Genomic DNA, 17,942 nt, shown 5'->3' on the forward strand with positions numbered 1-17,942 from the left:
TTTCCCCGTACGGCGGATGCTCGAAGTCCTTGCCTGTGTTTCGGTGGCTCTCATTTTCTTTCTGATAAGGGAGCTTTCTGTGTCCCGTGGCTGGTACCCTGCCCTTTACGTGGCAAATGTTTCCGCGTTTGGTGGCTTTTGTGAGTTTGGTTGGGGTGCGCTCTACTCACAGGTTGTGAGCTTTCCTGTAGTTCTCTCCGGGGGTCTTCCCCTTCATGGGGTCTGGGTTTGGGTTTCTTTTAAAAAAAAAAAAAAGATTTTATTTATTCATGACAGACACACACACAGAGAGAGACAGAGAGAGAGAGAGAGAGAGAGAGAGAGAGAGGCAGAGACACAGGCAGAGGGAGAAGCAGGCTCCATGCAGGGAGCCCGACGTGGGACTCGATCCCGGGTCTCCAGGATCGCGCCCTGGACTGAAGGCAGGTGCTAAACCGCAGGGCTTCCGGGGCTGCCCTGGGCTTGGGTTTCTACTCAGATGATGACATCAACTCTCTTCTCCTGCACCTTTGTAGCGTCCCTTTCACACCTCGACCTTAGTCCCTCCCAGATGTGTGTTCACATGATGCGTGCACAGACGGGTGACCAGCAGCCCCCCAGATGTGGAATGTCCTGCCTCTCAGGCCCGTCTCCATAGATGGGGGAGAAGGGTCCTTTTGTCTACTTCTTCGCTGATAGTGATTCAAAGTAGTAAGTTGGGTTACCGTAGCCCTGTGTCCCATTTACTATCCAGGGCGGGTTGGTATTCTTTCCTCGACATTTTCTTGGTTAAGTGTTCTGTGTTCCCTCCTCTGGACGGACCGTCACGCGGGTCTGTCCAGGTCTGCACCGTTCACACCAGGATCATGTAAACACGTGAGTTATCCTGAGGTCAAGGGGAGCTCTGGTCAGTAGCCGTGTGAGCGGTGTGGTGCTGCGTCGTGCTGTCTCGGGTCTAGTTTGGGTGCCAAGTTTCTTTTTGACTTTAATCATGCAGGTCTTGGGTAGTTCACGGCAGGGTATCGCCGTAGCACTTTCTAGTTTTCGTGGCGGCGGCTTCCGCTAGCATGTGGCTTCCGCTCCATCTTCTGATTGTGTTGATGGTGGGGAGGCCTCTGGTTTGTGCGCGCCTCCTCTGCTGGCCGGGACTGTCCGTCCTGACGGCTGGTGCTCAGGCACAGCCCTGACGGAGCCGGGGGGAGTCCAGGTTGGCGCTCGCCCCGCGAGGTGCTTGCCCCGGGCCACACGGTGGTGGGCAGCCTGGGCTGGGTCAGGAGCCCCTGTGTCTGTACGGGGACAGTGATACTCAGGAATGGCCTTTGACTTTCATCAAATGCTTTTGCCGCCTCTTTTGGGAGGATTCTGTGTTTTTCCACTTGAAGCTGTTGATGCAGTGAATTGTATTAATAACTTCTGAGTGTTGAGGTGTGTCTGCTTTTTGAAGAGAACGCCCACTTGTCCTGATTCTGGTATCACAGTTACTCGTAGAGGCTGCTGGGAGCCTTTTCACTGTTTCTGTTCCCTGACAAGGAATAGAAGCCCTTGGAGATGGCCTGTTCCTTGTAGATGTCCTCGGGGTCCTCAGGACGCGTCTGGGCGCCGCCGGCGGTGGGGGTTACCCGGCCCTCCTACCCCCCTGCGACTGCAAGGCCAAGGCTCCCAGGACCAGGACTCTTCCATCTAGATTTTCAGGGTTTCAGGAAGAAGGAACGCTTACTGCTTTCTCTGCATTCTGCGTCCCCTTTGTATTTCCGATCTTTTCTTTGTTTTTTTTTTTCTTGCTCATACTTGCCAGAGTTTACTTTATCATGGTTTATTTTTTTGAGGGTGTCGATTTTCTTTTATATTACTGGAGAACTAACTTGGAGTGTTATGAATTAAACACAGGAATCCCTCTCTGTAAAAAGAGGGGAAGGAGACGTGAAGCCTACGGGTGGGGAGCATGGTGAGGGCAGGATGCCCCTGGGGTAGGAAGCACAGTGAGGGAAGGACCCCCTGGGGGAGCACGGTGAGGGAAGGACCCCTGGGGGGAGCACGGTGAGGGAAGGACCCATGGGAGGGGGGGAGCACGGTGAGGGAAGGGCCCCTCCGGGAGGGGACCAGAGGAGGGCTCAGCTCTGCAGTGACATGGCTGACCATCGGCCGGCTGGGTGTGCCTCAGTGGGCCTCCCTGCTGGGTCAGTGTGGACAGACCTGGAAGGGAGGGAGCCGGGGAAGAAGGCCTCTGTCCTCCAGCGGCCAGTGGCCAGAGTCCTGGGAGCAGCAGGTGTCGGGACAGATCCCATTGTGTGTTGTTGGAGCCTGACCTCATCGCTTCTGTTACCTGCTCTGTGTGTTCGGCCACTCGAGACCCCACATGGCACCCACGGCAGCCCTGAGACACAGTGGGGCCACGCAGCACCAGAGAGGCCCCTGCCTTCCAGAGACTCCACCTGTACTCCAGTACCCTGAGGTGCTGCCCCTGCGGCTAGACTGCTCTGCCGGCCTCAAGGAGGCTCCCCTCCCCTCCCCTCCCCTCCCCTCCCCTCCCCCTCCTGTCAAGTCCTGTCCAGGTCCCCTGAGTGGCTCCCACTGCGCGTCCCCTTCCTGACACTTGCTCTTCCGTCACTTGGACGTGAGCCCCTCCTTCCAGTCTGTATCTCTTCATCTGTTTCTGTTGCTGAGAAACAAGAGTGCTTAATTTTAGGTGGTTCAGTTTCCTGGGCTCTCCTTTCTGAATCGGTTTTCTGTTTCTTAGGTAGGCTTCCTGAAAACAGGTCAAAAAATATATATATTCTCTCTTTTGTTTTCCTGGAAGCATCACAGCTTGGCCTAAAACCTCCCCTTCAGGTCATTCATTCACCTAGAACGGAGTTTTGTGCAGATGAACGTCTGGCCACCCCAGCCCTGCTGGCAGGGCCTGCCTTTCCCACCACCCCGACCCAGGTGCCCAGCTTGCCTGCCCCCACCCCCACCCCCCTGCCAGTTCACGCTCACTTGCATGAATTACTAGAACTTTCGTCTTTTACTTAACCCCCCCCCCCCCACTCTGTGGCGGCCAGTTAGTTTGCACACAGCAGGTGTCCACCCTCCAAGAGCCTGTGCCCCCTGGCCGGCCCCCAGCCCCTCCCCACAGCCAGGCCCAGGTTTCTGTCCCTACAGACCGGATTGGCCTCTTCTAGGACTCATTGCACACGGAGCCTTACGGTATTTGCTCCTTCGCTCAAGTTCATCCTGTTGCTTTCAGCGGTACTTTGGGTACGTTTGATTCTGAGTCGTGTGCCGCTGGGCAAACGTTCCAGCTTTGTCTCCTCTGTCGGCGGACACCGATGGCCTTGTGCCGGGCCCTTAGGAGGAAAGCTGCTGTGAGCATGTGTGCGCGTCTTGGTGTACACATGTGAGTACCTCGGGCTGCGGCTGCTGGGCCACGTGGGGGCACCGGGCAGGTGAGCAGGAGCCGCTCCACCGCTGCTCCCCGCCCCTCCGCCCTGCTGCCCTGCTGGCCCCTGAGTGTTGGCTGTCCTGGTGGCAGCAAAGGGGCGTCTTGCGTGGTCACCTATGGTTCCGGGTGACTGATGATGTAGCTCATCCTCCCCTGGTGCGTATTTGGCGCTTCCCTGTTGTGTGGAGGGTGCCGAGATCCTGGGCCCCCTTTTCCTGCGGCTTGCGGTTCTTACTACTGGGCTCTGAGTACATGTCCGGGGGCAGGTTCGCGTCGGGTGCGTGTGTTCCCGGCTTATGACTTGCCCTCTCATTTTTTTTTTTTTTTTAAAGATAACTTTTTTATTTCTTTTTTTTATTTATGATAGTCACACAGAGAGAGAGAGAGAGAGGGAGAGAGAGAGAGAGAGAGAGAGGCAGAGACACAGGCAGAGGGATAAGCAGGCTCCATGCACCGGGAACCCGACGTGGGATTCGATCCCGGGTCTCCAGGATCGTGCCCTGGGCCAAAGGCAGGCGCCAAACCACTGCGCCACCCAGGGATCCCCTACCCTCTCATTTTTTTTACGAAGTGTTTTACTTCTCATTTTCCATTACCAGCTTTTTTTTTATACTCTGTGCTTTTTGCGCCCTGCCTTTACTTCTTTGGCTTAACCCAGGCAGCAGAGATTTTTAACCCATGTTTTCTCCCAAGAATTTTTATGGTCTTTAGTTTTGGAATTTGTGTTTTTGAACGGTATGAAATAGGGGTCAAGATTCTCGGACTTTCTTTCCCCAGTAGCTGTTGTCCCAGTTTGTTGAAAAGTCTGCCCTCATCGCCGCCACCGCAGGAAGGCGCCTCGCCTGGGCCCGGGTCTGCACGGTGCTGGACCCAGGTGATCCCTGAGGTCTGTGCCCTGAGACCACGCGGCCTGGGTTACTGTCGCTTCATAGGAATGTTTGCGATCAGATCGTATCGCTGCCCAACTTTTTTTTTCCTTTTCTGCAAAATGCAAGGACCCTTTGCATTTCCGTATGAATTTTGGAATGAGTTTGCCAACCTCTAGCATTTTTTAGAATTAATTGAGTTTCTGGATTAATTTGGGAAGTACCATCTTCAGAAAACTGACTGTCCTAGTCCAGTACACGGGTGAACCTCTCCATGCGTGCAGGCATCTGTCACCGTTAGTTGTTTGTAGTTCTAAGGGTGCAATTAGGTTTATGCCTGGGTATTTGTGGGTTTGGGATGCTATTATAAATGATTTCTAAATTTTCCCAGTTATTTGCTGCTAGCTCATAGACATACATTTGACTTTTACACATTGGTTTTATGTCTTATAAGCTTTTCAAGTTCACTGTTTTGCTTATTTTTGTAATAGATTCTTTGGTGTTGTCTACACGCTCAGTCCTGCCGTCTGCTATTATAGACACTGTCACTTCTTTCTTTCCAGTCTCGATGCCACTTGTTTTTCTCCTGCACTAGGACATAGGAAAGGATGGCCTACAGATCGTCTAGTCCAGGCGGGAGTAGACGCCAGGCCCTGTGCTCTGTTCACGGGAGCCGCTCCGTCTGTCACCACTGGCTGTGATGGTCACTGTCGGGTTCTGACTGATGCCTTTTACCATATTATGTTTTCTTATATTTATAGTTTGCCGGCTTTTGGAAATTATAAATGAGTGTTGAATTCTGACAAGTGCTTCTGCTGTAACTATTGAGGCGCTTGTGTGATTTTTTTTCTCCTTTATTCTCTTAATGTGGTGAGTTATGGGAACAGGATTTCAGATATTGACGTTCTTTGGATAAACCCCACCTGATCGTGACGATTTATCATTTTTATCTGTTGCTAGATTTATATATTACTAAAATACATCAAGTTGAAGGATTTTTGCGTCATATTGTTTCTTTTATTCTAGTTGTCCTGAGTTTAATTTCCTCTCTTTTGAGCTCTTATACAGGAAACTTACCTCATTGATATTTAGCCCATTTTTTGTCGTCCGGACCCCGGGATCACACCCCGAGCTTTCAAAGGCAGACGCTCAACCACTGAGCCACCCAGGCGTCCCCATTTTTGGTTTATAATGCACTTTTGGAACCTGAATTTTCTGCTAAGCTTTGCTTCAGCTGCGTCTTTTGGTATTACCTCCTAGCTCAAAATACCTTCCTGGTGACTTTCTTCTTTGAACTGGGTCACCTAGAAGTATGTTACTTACTTGCCAAATATTTGAGGATTTTCTACATACTCTGTTGCTAACGATCTCTAATTTAATTCTGTAGAGCCCAGAGAACGTGCTCTCGGAGTGACTCTGTGCCACAGTACATGATACAACTTGGGGGGTACTTCATGTGCGCTCCAAATAAATAGGTTTTTGAGAGTTGTTGGGTCTAGTGGACTGAAATGCCAGTTAGGTCAAGTCGATGGATGACATCACTAAGATTTCCTTCACACGGCTGATTGTTTTTGGCGGAGGGGGTTCTGGTTCTGATTACCGAGAGGTGCTAAAATCTCCACCGATGATCTAGGTTATTTCTGTTCCTTTCTTTGGTGCTGTTTTTGCTTCATGACTTTGAAGCTCTGTCCTTAGATGCATACATATGATGATACGCATTATATTTATAAAACGTTCCTCTTGGTAGCTTGTCCTGTTCCTGAGGTCTGTTGGTAACAGAACCACACCTGCTGTCCAATATTTGTTGTTTATATGGTGCATCTGTTTTCCTACCTTTTTACATTCAACTTACTTATGTCTCTATATTTCATGGGGTCTTGCTTTTTTTTGTCTAGTCAAAAATCTCCACATTTTAATCGGAGTTAGTCCATTTACATGTAACAGATATATTACTGATAGGGTAAGTTGTAAGACCACCATCCTGATTTGTTGTTTTTTCTTTCTTGTTTTCTTCCTTTACCATGTTCTCTTGGGTTAATTAAGTATTTTTAGCATTGTTTTATTTTTTCTGTTAACTCTTTTTCTATTAAAGTATAGTTGACATGCAATGTTACGGTGGTCTCAGGTGTACCATTTAGTGATTGGACAACTCTGTAAGCTCTTTATTACGCTGTGCTGCCCACACGTGCAGCTCCCACCTGTCCCCACGCGACGCCATCACCGGCTCACCAACTGCTGTCCCCGTGCAGCACGTCTCGACCCTGGGACGTGTGCTCAGTACCTGGAGGCTATACTTCCTGCTCCCCTCCACCCCTGTCGTCCACCCCCTTCCCTCTGCAACCACCAGCATGTCCTCTGTATTTATGGGTCTGATTCTTTTGTTCATCTGTTTTGTTTTTTTTTTAGGTTCCACACACAAGTGAAATCCTGTGATATTTGTCTTTCTCTACTTTCCTTAACATAATGTCTCTAGGTCCATCCATGTTGTTGCAAATGGCAAGATCTCCTTTTTTATGGCTGAGTGATATTTCTTCTGTTAGCTTCTTAGCTGTGTCTTTCTCATTTTTTTTATTGGTTTCTTTGAAGCCAACAGTGTACGCCCTAAACTTAACCAAAGTCTATTTATAATCCGTATGGCACCATCGCATCTCCCACTTCATGTTGATTTTGGATTATCTCCCTTACTTTACAGCTGACACTTTCCTGTTCCTGCTTCTCATATGTCATGGCTTTCATCTCTGTAACCCTGCAACCGTTTTTTCTCTGTATGTCACACCTGTAACATGTATATGTAAATACGTGTGTAAAGCATATATACACATACCATAAATCTTTACAGTGTTGTTACTTTTGTTTTATTTTTTTTAAGATTTTATTTATTTATTTATTTATTTATTTATTTATTTATTTATTTATTTATTTATTTATGAGAAATAGAAAGCAAGCACGAGTACAGAGGAGCAGAGGGAGAGGGGGAAAGACTGACGCTGACTCTCCACTGAATGCAGAGCCTGACACGGGGTCAGTCCACAACCATGAGATCACAACCTGAGCAGAAACCAAGAGTCAGACTCTTAACCAACTGAGCCACCCAGGCAGCCCATTACTTTTGCTTTAAATAATCAGCTCCCGTTCAGAGAAATTACAGAGAGGGGGAGAGTAATCACTTCTCCTAACCCACTTATTTTCTGTCTTGTGTTCTTTTCACTTTCCTGTAGATGAGGGTCTACATAATATCCCTTCATCCTGAAGCCCTGTGTTCACACCTTCTTTGCAGTATAGGTCTGCTGTCTGCAGTTCTCTTGGGATTATATCACTTTATGACTTTTCTTTTTTTTTAACTGTGGAGTAAAATACATATGACAGACTTCAACATCCTAACCGTTTTTAAGGGTACAGAGTAGGGGTATTAGGTATTTCTGTACAGTGTGCAGCCGGCACCACCATCCATCACCAGAACACTTGCATCCTATAAAACTAAAAGCTCCGTGTCCATTAAGTAGCAATTCCCCACTCTCTCTTCCCGCGCCCCGGAACCCTCCCTTCCTACTTTGTGTCCACCGGATCTGTCTACAGACCTCGTGTAAGTGGAATCACACACTGCTTGCCTTTTAGTGACTGGTTTATTTCACGCAGTATAATGTCCTCGGGATTCATCCATGTTGTAGAACATTGTGGAATTTCCATCGTTTTTAGGGCTGAGAGTAGTCTGTATAGTGTATGTATGTATTATGTTTTGATTATCCATCCATCCATCAGTAGACACAGTCGCCTCCATGTTTTGTCTCCTGTGAATAATGCCACCATTAACTTGGGTGGACAGATATCTCTTCAAGACCCTGCTTTTCGGGATCCCTGGGTGGCTCAGTGGTTTGGCGCCTGCCTTCAGCCCAGGGCAGGATCCTGGGGTCCTGGGATGGAGTCTCACATCGGGCTCCCTGTATGGAGCCTGCTTCTCCCTCTGCCTGTGTCTCTGCCTCTCTCTCTGTGTCTCTCAGGAATAATAAATAAATAAAATCTTAAAAAAAAAAAAAAAGACCCTTCTGGTTCTTGTGAGTGTGTACCTGCAGATGGACTTTCTACACTGTAGAGTAGTTTGTTGTTAATTTTTAGGGGCACTGCCATACTCTTTCCCCCAGCGGCTGTGCCAGTGTGCATTCCTGCCGGCTGTGCAGGAGGGCTCCGGTTCCTCCGTGTCATCGCCACACCAGCTGTTTTCTGGGCGTGGTACAGCAGCCAGAGTTCTGTTATCTTGGACTCCCTTATCAGATACATGACTCCCAAATATTTTCTTTCTTTTTGTGAGCTGCTTTTTTACTGTTTACAGTATCTTTTGATGCATCAGAGTTTTTTTTTTTAAGAGTTTATTTATTTATTCATGAGAGACACAGAGAGACACAGGCAGAAGGAGAAGGAGGCTCCCTGCAGGGAGCCCGACGTGGGACTTGATCCCGGGTCTCCAGGATCACACCCTGAGCCGAAGGCAGACACTCGACCACTCAGCCACCCAGGGGTCCTGATGCATCAAAGTTTTAATTTTCATGAATTACAATTTTTTTTTTCTGTTGTTGGCTGTATATTTGGCGTCACGTCCAAGAAACCTTTGCCAACTCGAGCATCGTGAAGTGTTTGCACTATTCTCTTCAAAGAGTTCTTTGGTTTTAGTTCTCACATTTAAGTCTCTGACTCATGTGAGTTACTTTTGGTGTGTGGTGATAGCATCCACCTTCGTCCTTTTGCATGCGTATGTCCAGTTTTCCCAGTGCCATTTGTTGAAAAGATTCTCCTCTCTCCACTGAATGGTCTTGGCAGCTTTGTTGAAAATCACTTGGGCAACCCAGGGGACTCAGCGGTTTAGCGCCTGCCTTCAGCCCAGGGCGTGGTCCTGGAGTCCCAGGATCGAGTCCCACGTCGGGCTCCCTGCGTGGAGCCTGCTTCTCCCTCTGCCTGTGTCTCTGCGCCTCTCTCTCTCTCTCTCTCTCTCTCTCTCTCTCTCTCTCTCTCTCTGTGTGTGTGTGTGTCTCGTGAATATATAAATAAAAATCTTTTTTTTAAATACTTTTTTTCTTTATTTATTTATGATAGTCACAGAGAGAGAGAGAGAGAGGCAGAGACACAGGCAGAGGGAGAAGCAGGCTCCACGCACCGGGAGCCCGATGTAGGACTCGATCCCGGGTCTCCAGGATCGCACCCTGGGCCAAAGGCAGGTGCCAAACCGCTGCGCCACCCAGGGATCCCCTATAAATAAAAATCTTTAAAAAAAAAAAAAAAGAACGAAAGAAAATCACTTAACTACATATGTGAGAGTTGATTTCTGGGTTCTCTACTCTGTTCCATCAGCCTATATGTCTGTCTTTATGCCAGGGCCATACAGCTTTGAAATCAAGAAGTGTGTGTCCTTCAGCTTTGTTCTTTTTCATTTGTTTGTTTGGGAGGGGGGCAGTTCTGGGTCTCTCTTTTTTTTTGGGGGGGGTCTCTTGAGATTCCATGTGAATCTTGGCATGGTATTTTCTGTTTCTACAAAACATACTGGGATTTTGATAGGGATGTCATTAATTCTGTACATGTTTGGGCAGTATTGATATCTTACTGATCTTAAGTTTTCTAATCCATGAGCGTTGGATGTGTTTCCATTTATTTGTGCTTTGTGGTTGTTGTTTGGTTGTTGTGGGCTGTCCCTGTGCCCAGGAGCCACCTGAGATGTAAACAGGAGATCTTCTTGGGTGTTTTCTGACCCTCTCTCTGGGCATGTGCACTCCCTTTCTAATTTCCCCATACATGTTGTTGTTTGTCCTAGTGTCTGATGTCTGGTTCCTCAAAGAGAGAAGAGTTAAAATGAAGTGGGGTGAGGGGGTGCGGCCCTTCAGATCTCCTGTGAGTCCCTTGAGCTGGAGGGACAGGGTCCTTGCTGCCCCCTCTGGCCCCACTGGCTGCTCCAGAAACACTTGCACAGCTGCCTGCCTCCCGGCTGCTGGACAGGCCAGGGCAGGTGCGCCCCGGCAGGGAGACCAATTCTGGGGGCTTCCTACTCGACCATCTTCACCGAATCCTCCATCACTCCCAGCTTTGAAGGATATTTTTACCATAAGTAAAATTCTGGGTCAACAGGTATCAGTTTTTAAAGTAATTTCTTTATTTTGTTAAATTGTCTTCTGACTTTGTTGAATTGAAAAGTCAACTAGAATTCTTCATGCCCTGTACATTATTTGTCTTTTTTTCCTAGTGGTTTTTTTTTTTTTTTAATCTTTGAGAGAAAGAGAGAGCACAAGTGAAGGGTGGGGCAGAGGGAGCAGCAGACACCCTGCTGAGCGAGGAGCCCGACTGGACACGGGGCTCGACCCCAGGACCCCAGGATCACGACCTGAGCCAAGGGCAGACGCTGCACCGATGGAGCCACCAGCTGCCCTTTCTCTAGTCATTTTTGAGATTTCTTTTTCTTTATCTTCCTGGGTGTGGGGTCCTTGTGTTTGTCCTGTGTGAGTCTCCTAAAATTCTTAGATCTGTAAGGTGGTGGTGGTGTCATATTTGGGGATTTTCTGCCACAGTTTCTCCAACTCTTTTTCTGCTCCGTTCTTACTCTTCCCGTCAGAACTGCTACTAAACAGATGGTAAGCTGTTTAATGCCGTCCCGTGTGTCCCCAAGACTCTGTTCATTTTTCTTCAGTCTCTTTTGTCTACATTAGTCAAATTAGATATTTTAAGGATTTTTGTTTTTAATCTCTGTGCCCATGACGGGGCTCAGACTCACAGCCCTGAGATTAAGAGTCACACGCTCCACCGACTGAACCAGGCGCCCCCAATTTGGATATTTTTTTGACCTGTTTTCAAATTCACCGAGCCTTTCTTCTGTCTCCAGTTTGCTGTTAACCTATTAAGTGAATTAAGTGAATATTTCTTCTTTCTGTTGTGCCTTTTCTCAAAATGATCCTTCGTCCGAGTTTCTTCTCAGTGCCTCCTCTCCTCCCACACCGGCAGCTGCCTGTCCTTGTCACCCGGAGGAGCAGGGCGGGGGTTTGGTTCCCGGCGTGGCACAGGTGTGTGTCCGAAGCTGTGGAGCAGCCTCTGGCCCTGGACCCCGTGGGTGAGCCCCTTCGCCCGTTCAGGGACGCGGACACGGAAGCAGCCTGCGTGCGCCCTGACGGATGAGTGGACAGAGCAGGTGTGTGTGTGTGTGTGTGTGTGTGTGTGTGTGTGCATGCGTCTATGCACACGCTCACAGAATATTATTCAGCCATTAAAAAAAAAAAGAATTAAACCTTGGGGGATTACACCAGGTGAAGTAAGTCAGAGAGAGAGAAATACTGCATGGTTTCATTTATAGGTGGAACTTTTTTTTTAAACACAGAGTAGGGGGCAGCCCTGGTGGCTCAGCGGTTTAGCGCCTCCTGCAGTCCAGGGCGTGATCCTGGAGACCCTGGATCGAGTCCCACGTCGGGCTCCCTGCATGGAGCCTGCTTCTCCCTCTGCCTGTGTCTCTGCCTCTCTCTCTCTCTCTCTCTCTCTGAATAAATAAATAAAATCTTTAAAAAAAATAATAAATAAACAGAGTAGGATGGTGTTGCCTGGGGCAGGGGGATGGCAGGTCGTAGGGCAGAGGGCACAGACATCTGGGTGTAGGGGGAGCCCGTCGTGGGGGCGGAAGGGACAGCGTGCTGTCAGCAGTTAACACTGTGTCGTGTACTTAAAATCAGCTGAGAGGAGAGGCGGTCAGGCCCCGCTCACCGGAGGGAACGGCGGTGGCGGGGCCAGCTAGTGGGCACGCGCGAGCTCCGGCCTGTACGCGCATGGGCGCATGGGTGCCGTGTCGGCCCTCAGGAAGGCAGCGCGCACCCAGCCCGGTCCTGGTTGCGGTGCCTGGCGGCGAGCCACCACCCGTGACGACGGGCCCGGAGGCCACCGGCACGCTGGGAGCCCAGGGCCACCGCGCTCGGCCCCCTGCCCGACGTCTGCCCCCCACGGGGCGCGCTGGCCACTCTGGCCCTTCATCTCTGTTTAGGGCCTGAAACCCTTTGTTTTGTGGTCAGAGCATCTTCCCCCCAGATTTCCTTTTCCATCGTTTCTCTACTGAATGAAACAAGATAAAAAAGCACTTCGAGTCCGCCCCACAGTCCGCTGCCGTGGGGCCGACGTGGGCTGAGAACGCGTCTGTCCGGCGGGACCTTCCCTGCCCGTGGGCGCGCGTGGCCTTGCCTGCCACCCCCGGCCCCCCGGAAGCTCGGAGGCGGGCAGGGCCTCAGCCCCGCGTCCCCAACCAGGCGTCGGGCCTTAGCCGGGTGTTCCCGAGGGCCCGCAGGCTGCCAGGAGCGGACTCGCCCGAGGTGCCAGGCAGCCGGCACCCACTGGGAAGCTCGCTCGTGCCTCCTACTGGAGGACACGGCGCGTGACACCCTGAGGGACGGCAACCGAGGGGCCCGCTGGGTGACGGGAGGGCGGGGTGGCCGCGGCCGCCCGGTGTCCCTGCGGCGGGATGGGACGGGTGCTCCCGGCTCCCCCGTCCTTCCCGGGCCCCGGTGGCCTCAGGGCACACCCAGCCCGCGTCCCTCCTCTTGCTCGCCCCTCGTTCCTGGGCCCTGAGCCGGGGGGCCGGTGAGCCCTGCCCTGCAGGAGCAGCGTGCCTGTCGCCGGGGCCCCGCACACCTCGTGGCCCCTGGAAAGTGACCCAAACGTAAACGCCTTTGTGTGTAGGTGAAATTCCAGAAAAAAATAATGTAGATGAAAGATGCTCCCGTAGCGTGAGGGCGCTTCCCTGGCACAGGAAGCGTCCCCGAGCGTCCGTGTGTCTGTCTCGTCCCGGGCCCTCTGCTGTCCCCTCGCTGCCCCCGTGCTCTCCTGGCTCCCTGCCCAGCGGCTTGTCGGCGTGCCGCCCGCTGTCCCTTACTCACCGCGGCGTGCGGGCCGCGTCCTCGGGTGGTGGTAACCGGGTGCCCCGACTGCGGGACCTCAGGGACCTCGGGGACCTTGGGCAGTCCTGCCTCCGTGCCGGGGTGTGCGGTCCCCGCGCTGCGCCCGGGCCAGAGGCGCCCCAGGACTCCGTGTCTGCCCCCTGCCCTGAGGCCACGGGTTTTGTCGTGTCGGGGGAGGGAGGGGGGAGGTGTTTATCAGTTTTATTATTTTCATTTTGCTTTTTTGTCTTACATGACTGTTTTTAACGATGAGAAAACAAAACACTTTGCTTCTTAAAAGTAAATACACGTGTTTTATGTCGTTTTCTTCGCATGAGTCGGATTTCTCACCAACGACACTTGGAAATCTTCCCTCACACTTGAACACATCAGTAAATGCCTTTTCTAGAAAAGCAGGAGTGTCCGTCTTTAGGAGGCTCCCTTTGCCTAAGCAGGAGCCCAAGAGCCTTGTCAAAACCTAGACCCACGCAGCTCCTGTCGCAGATTTTCAATCAAAATCAAAGAACTGAGATTCTGCAGGTCACGGGAGGGTGAGTGCACAGTGTGTGCGAACCAGTGTTGGACTTTGAACATGGGGGACGTATTTTCTTAAGATTTTATTTATTTATTCATGAGAGACACACAGAGAGAGGCAGAGACACGGGAGAAGCAGGCTCCCTGCAGGAGCCCGACGTGGGACTCGATCCCGGGACCCTGGGGTCATGCCCTGGGCTGAAGGCAGATGCTCCACCGCTGAGCCCCCCTGGTGTCTTAGGGGAGATATTTTCAAAAACATGATTATGAGTTCGGGCCCTTCCATGAGCTGGACGGGAGTCGGCTCTTTTTACACACGGGCCGCTGTTGGCAGAAGGAGAACGTGCTGCTGCCTCAGTTTCCCAACTGGAGCACTTCGGCGGCAGGCGCTGAGGCCCAGCCAGGTGCTTCGTGGTCTCTGACTCTCCATCCCCGCTTCCCTGCCGTGGGTCCCTGCCCTGAGAACCTGCAGGAGGTCCTCTGGTATTTTCTCTGAGGGGAGGGGAGTCCTGCTGCTGCTAAATCCTCTGCACAGTGTTTTTAGTCTAAAGAGATCTTTCTGGGACGCCTGGGTGGCTCAGTGGTTGAGCATCTGTCTTTGGCTCAGGGCATGATCCTGGGGTCCTGGGATCGAGTCCCACATCAGGTTCCCTGCATGGAGCCTGCTTCTCCCTCTGCCTCTGTCTCTGCTTCTCTGTGTGTGTGTGTCTCTCATGAATAAATAAATAAAAATCTTAAAAAAATAAAGAGGTCTTTCTATTGTTTTTTAAAGATTTTTTTTTTATTCACAAGAGACAGAGAGAGGCAGAGACACAGGCAGAGGGAGAAGCAGGCTCCCCGCGGGGAACCCGGTGCGGGACTCGATCCCGGGACCCCGGGGTCACGCCCAGAGCCCAAGGCAGACGCTCACCCACGGAGCCCCCGGGCGCCCCTTGCCTTCAGTTTTGAAGAGTATTTCACCGCAGCGCGAGTCCTTGGGGTGACAGTCCCATCAGTGACTGAGGTGCCGTCCTTCTGTGGGGAAGGCCGTGTGGCCGGCGGGCCCCTGCCCTCCCTGGTGCCCAGGCATCCATGTGGCATGTCCAGGGCGAGCAGCCAGTGTCGCTCGGATAGAACGTGGGGCTGCTGCTCCGTCCTCGCCGTGTCCCGGGATCTGCGGCGCGTGTCGTCTCCGGGGCCTCCGCCCCCCCAGCAGCGTCTGGCCTGGGAGTCCTCCTTCCCCGCACGGAATTCCCGGTTGAGCGTCTCGGGCCGCCGCAGTCCTCGCCGGAGCCCTCCGTCCCGCGCCGGGGCCTGTGGCGTCGGCGCACCCACCGCGGGCGCCCTCCCCGGCACCTGTGCGCCTTGCTCTCGCCTCCTGGACTCAGTCGGGGTTTCTCTGTCTGTTTTTCTCGGATCCTCGACGCCGTGTGTGAAGAGCGTGGACGCCGCGCGGCCTGGTGCGATGCCGTCTCGCGGCGCGGCCTGGTGCGATGCCGTCTCGCGGCGCAGCCGTCACTCGGGCAGAGCCCGTCTGCAGGCTGAGCTGTCCTGAAGCTGGCCGTCGCTGCTCGGCCGCCCGTCGTCTGGGCTCTTCCCTGGCCTCCCAGCCTCTTGGCCCCAGTGCTGTCCCCTTGCCGTCCAGGCGGCCGCTCATGGCCACACATGCCTCCTTGTCCCCGGGACCTCTGTCCTGGCTGCGGGGCTGGTTCCCTGGGGCCTTTGTTGTAAGACGTGGCCCCCCTGGTTTTCTGCGCCAAATGGCCAGTAGCCGGGTGCTTGGCTGTGGCCTGGAGGAGGACGGCCTCATCCGCCCTGGACCCCAGCGCGTCCAGAGTGCGTCCCCATGGTGGCCGGTGGCTTGTGTCCTGGCTGCCTCGGCCTCTGTGGCCGGCGCTCCAAGAGGACGGGACTTCCCACCGGCCGCCGTGCTCCTTCTGACATGTCGGTGCTTCCGGAGGGGCTCATGCCGAGTCCCCGAGGACACGGGACGTCCGCTCAGGCTGTCAGCGTGAGGGCGAGGGGGCCGAGCGCGGGAGGTCAGCTTCCGCCTGAAAGGAAGTGGCCGGCTTGTCAGTGAGACGAGCCCGAGGCCGGGCCGCCTGCTGGACGCCTGCGGATGGTGGCCGTGGGCTCTGTCCACCGCCCTGGCGGGGCCGCCGCGCGGCCACAGGCCTCTGACGATGGAGGCGGCAGGTCGCAGCCTGTACCGAACCCTCGGCCCGGGGCGGGGCCGCCCTCAGAAGATAAAACTAAGGCGTTTGTTTGTTTTGTTCCGCTCAGATCACCCGAAAATTCAGGCTGAATTCCGAAGGCAAACTTGAACAGACCGTCTCCATGGCGACCACCACCCAGCCCATGACTCAGCATCTCCACATCACCTACAAGAGGGTGACCCCGTGACCCCGAGTGTGTCGTGACCCTTCGGCTTCGTAGACGCCCGCCGCAGGTGCGGGTGGGCCGCGGGCTCGTGGGTTCCAGAGTCGCCACGGGTCCCTGTAACGGCGTAGGAAAACCAAATAAAAGGCCTTTATTTTTATGACTGAGCATTTCGAATATTATCACTTGTGTGGACTGTGCATTTCTTTCATCTGCTGGTGAGTACCCATTTTCCATCCTTTTCTGTAAAAAATTAAGGAGCGACTCTTTCTTTTCTCTGCTGGCAGCTTTGACAAGATCTAAAGTATTTATGAGCCTCCCTGGAGGAGCCAGCCATAAGCTGCCGACGAACGTGGGACAGAAAGGGTCGCGCTCGCTTCACAGTTTGTGAAGCTGACGGTCTCGGGCCGTGTCCACACCGATGAAGGGCGTCCCCAAGGCCAGAGGCGGTGTGAGCGGGTCCTCGCCTACGCCCCGCAGCCCACGGCCCCGCAGCAGAACGCGGCCCGTCTCCCAGAGGCGCGCGAACCCTCCTGCCGTCACCACCCCCCTGGTTTCCCTCTAGCGGCTCCTCCTCATCTGTTCTCCCTTCTATTTGCTGCCATATTTTTAAACAAATCCCAGGCATTTATCCCCAACGGCTTGTAAAAACAAAGCCGCTTTCTTCCCAACGCAGCAGCAGGTCCAGAGCCACGCGGGGAACGTGGACGCTGCAGGGGGGTGAGGCCGCGGGGCAGCCGCAGCCACCCCCGCCCACCCGGGGCTTGGGGACCCACGACATTACGGGGCTGGAGTCGCCAGGGCCGTGTCCCCTGCAGCCGGGATCCTCAGGAAACACCATGGCGGGCGGACGCTCCTGGGCAGCCCCGCCTGCGGGCGGCAAGCATGGCTCTGGCTCCCTGTCTACCCCGGACCCCACGGCCTCGCCGGGCGCAGCCCGTGCTGTGGCCTCCCGGATGCCGTGCTGCGGCCCGGGTCCGCTCAGGAGGGGCGCAGGCCGCTGCCGGGTCGAGGCCGAGCCTCGAGGCCGCTTTGCCCTCGGGCTGGAAGCAACAGAGCCCCCGCGGCTAGGATTTCCGCTGGTGGGTCTGGGGGGAAACGGGCCTCTGCGCTCGGAACCCCGGGGGTCCAGGTGGGCAGCAGCCCGAGCCCGGGGCAAGCAGCAGATGCCCGGCACAACCACCCGGCCGCCGCCTCCCGGGAGGCTCGTGGGGAAGCCGTCCCGTCCCGGCTGGGTGCTGGGGGGTCCGTCCTGGCGCCATCCCATCTGCTCCCTGCGGACGCTCTTCCCGGGGCCTCCCCAGCGCCTGTCGCGCCCCAGGAGCCTTGCAGGTCTGCCGACTGCCCTTTGCTGATGCTAAAATGAAGGGGCCCCGCGGCGGGAACGTGGTTTCCTCAGCAGCCACAGGGACGGTGCCTCCACGTCGTCCCCTCTCCACGGCTGAGGGCCGGTCCGGTCCATGCCACAGCCCGGGGCCTGTCTGAGCAGGGGGTGGCGCCCCAGGCGCGGGGACGGGCGGGGAGAGCCATGAATTTCCTACAGCAGGTGCGTCAGGAAGGGGGTGGGGAGCGCCCCTCATACTCTGCGCGCCCGGCTCATTCAGCTGCTGCAGTGTGGCCCCGGGGCAGGGCGGGTGTGGCCCCCAGACGAGGGCCCCGCTCTTGGGGAGTCAGGTGACCTGGTCACCCAGCTGCGTGGACCGACATTCTCGTCCTGTGGCCGGGGGGGGTGGGGAGCTCATCAGAGACACAGGGGGGCCTACGGAGGCCCCCAGAGACCCCCACGGAGACCCCGCACAGCCAAGGGCTGGGCCTCCTGCTCACGGTGCTTAAGGCCGGGCCCCGAGATCAGGAGTGACGTGCTGCACCGGCGAAGCCAGCCGGGCGCCCCCGACCCTGGTC

The 17,942-nt window shown here is 54.1% G+C and overlaps 1 protein-coding gene across 2 annotated transcripts in view; it reads left to right on the forward strand.

Moving 5' to 3' along the window:
- Positions 1-16,223, forward strand: part of THAP4 (THAP domain containing 4) — a 39,343-nt gene extending 23,120 nt beyond the window's left edge. For both annotated transcript variants that reach the window (XM_055300031.1, XM_055300033.1), the window contains one exon: positions 15,945-16,223. In XM_055300031.1, coding sequence (XP_055156006.1) covers positions 15,945-16,064 — 120 coding nt within the window. In that variant the 3' untranslated portion in view covers positions 16,065-16,223. The remainder of the gene's footprint in view (positions 1-15,944) is intronic.
- The last annotated feature ends 1,719 nt before the right edge of the window (positions 16,224-17,942 follow it).

The sequence above is a fragment of the Nyctereutes procyonoides genome, unplaced genomic scaffold (genome assembly GCF_905146905.1).
Source record: "Nyctereutes procyonoides isolate TBG_1078 unplaced genomic scaffold, NYPRO_anot_genome, whole genome shotgun sequence".
Lineage (NCBI taxonomy): Eukaryota > Metazoa > Chordata > Mammalia > Carnivora > Canidae > Nyctereutes > Nyctereutes procyonoides.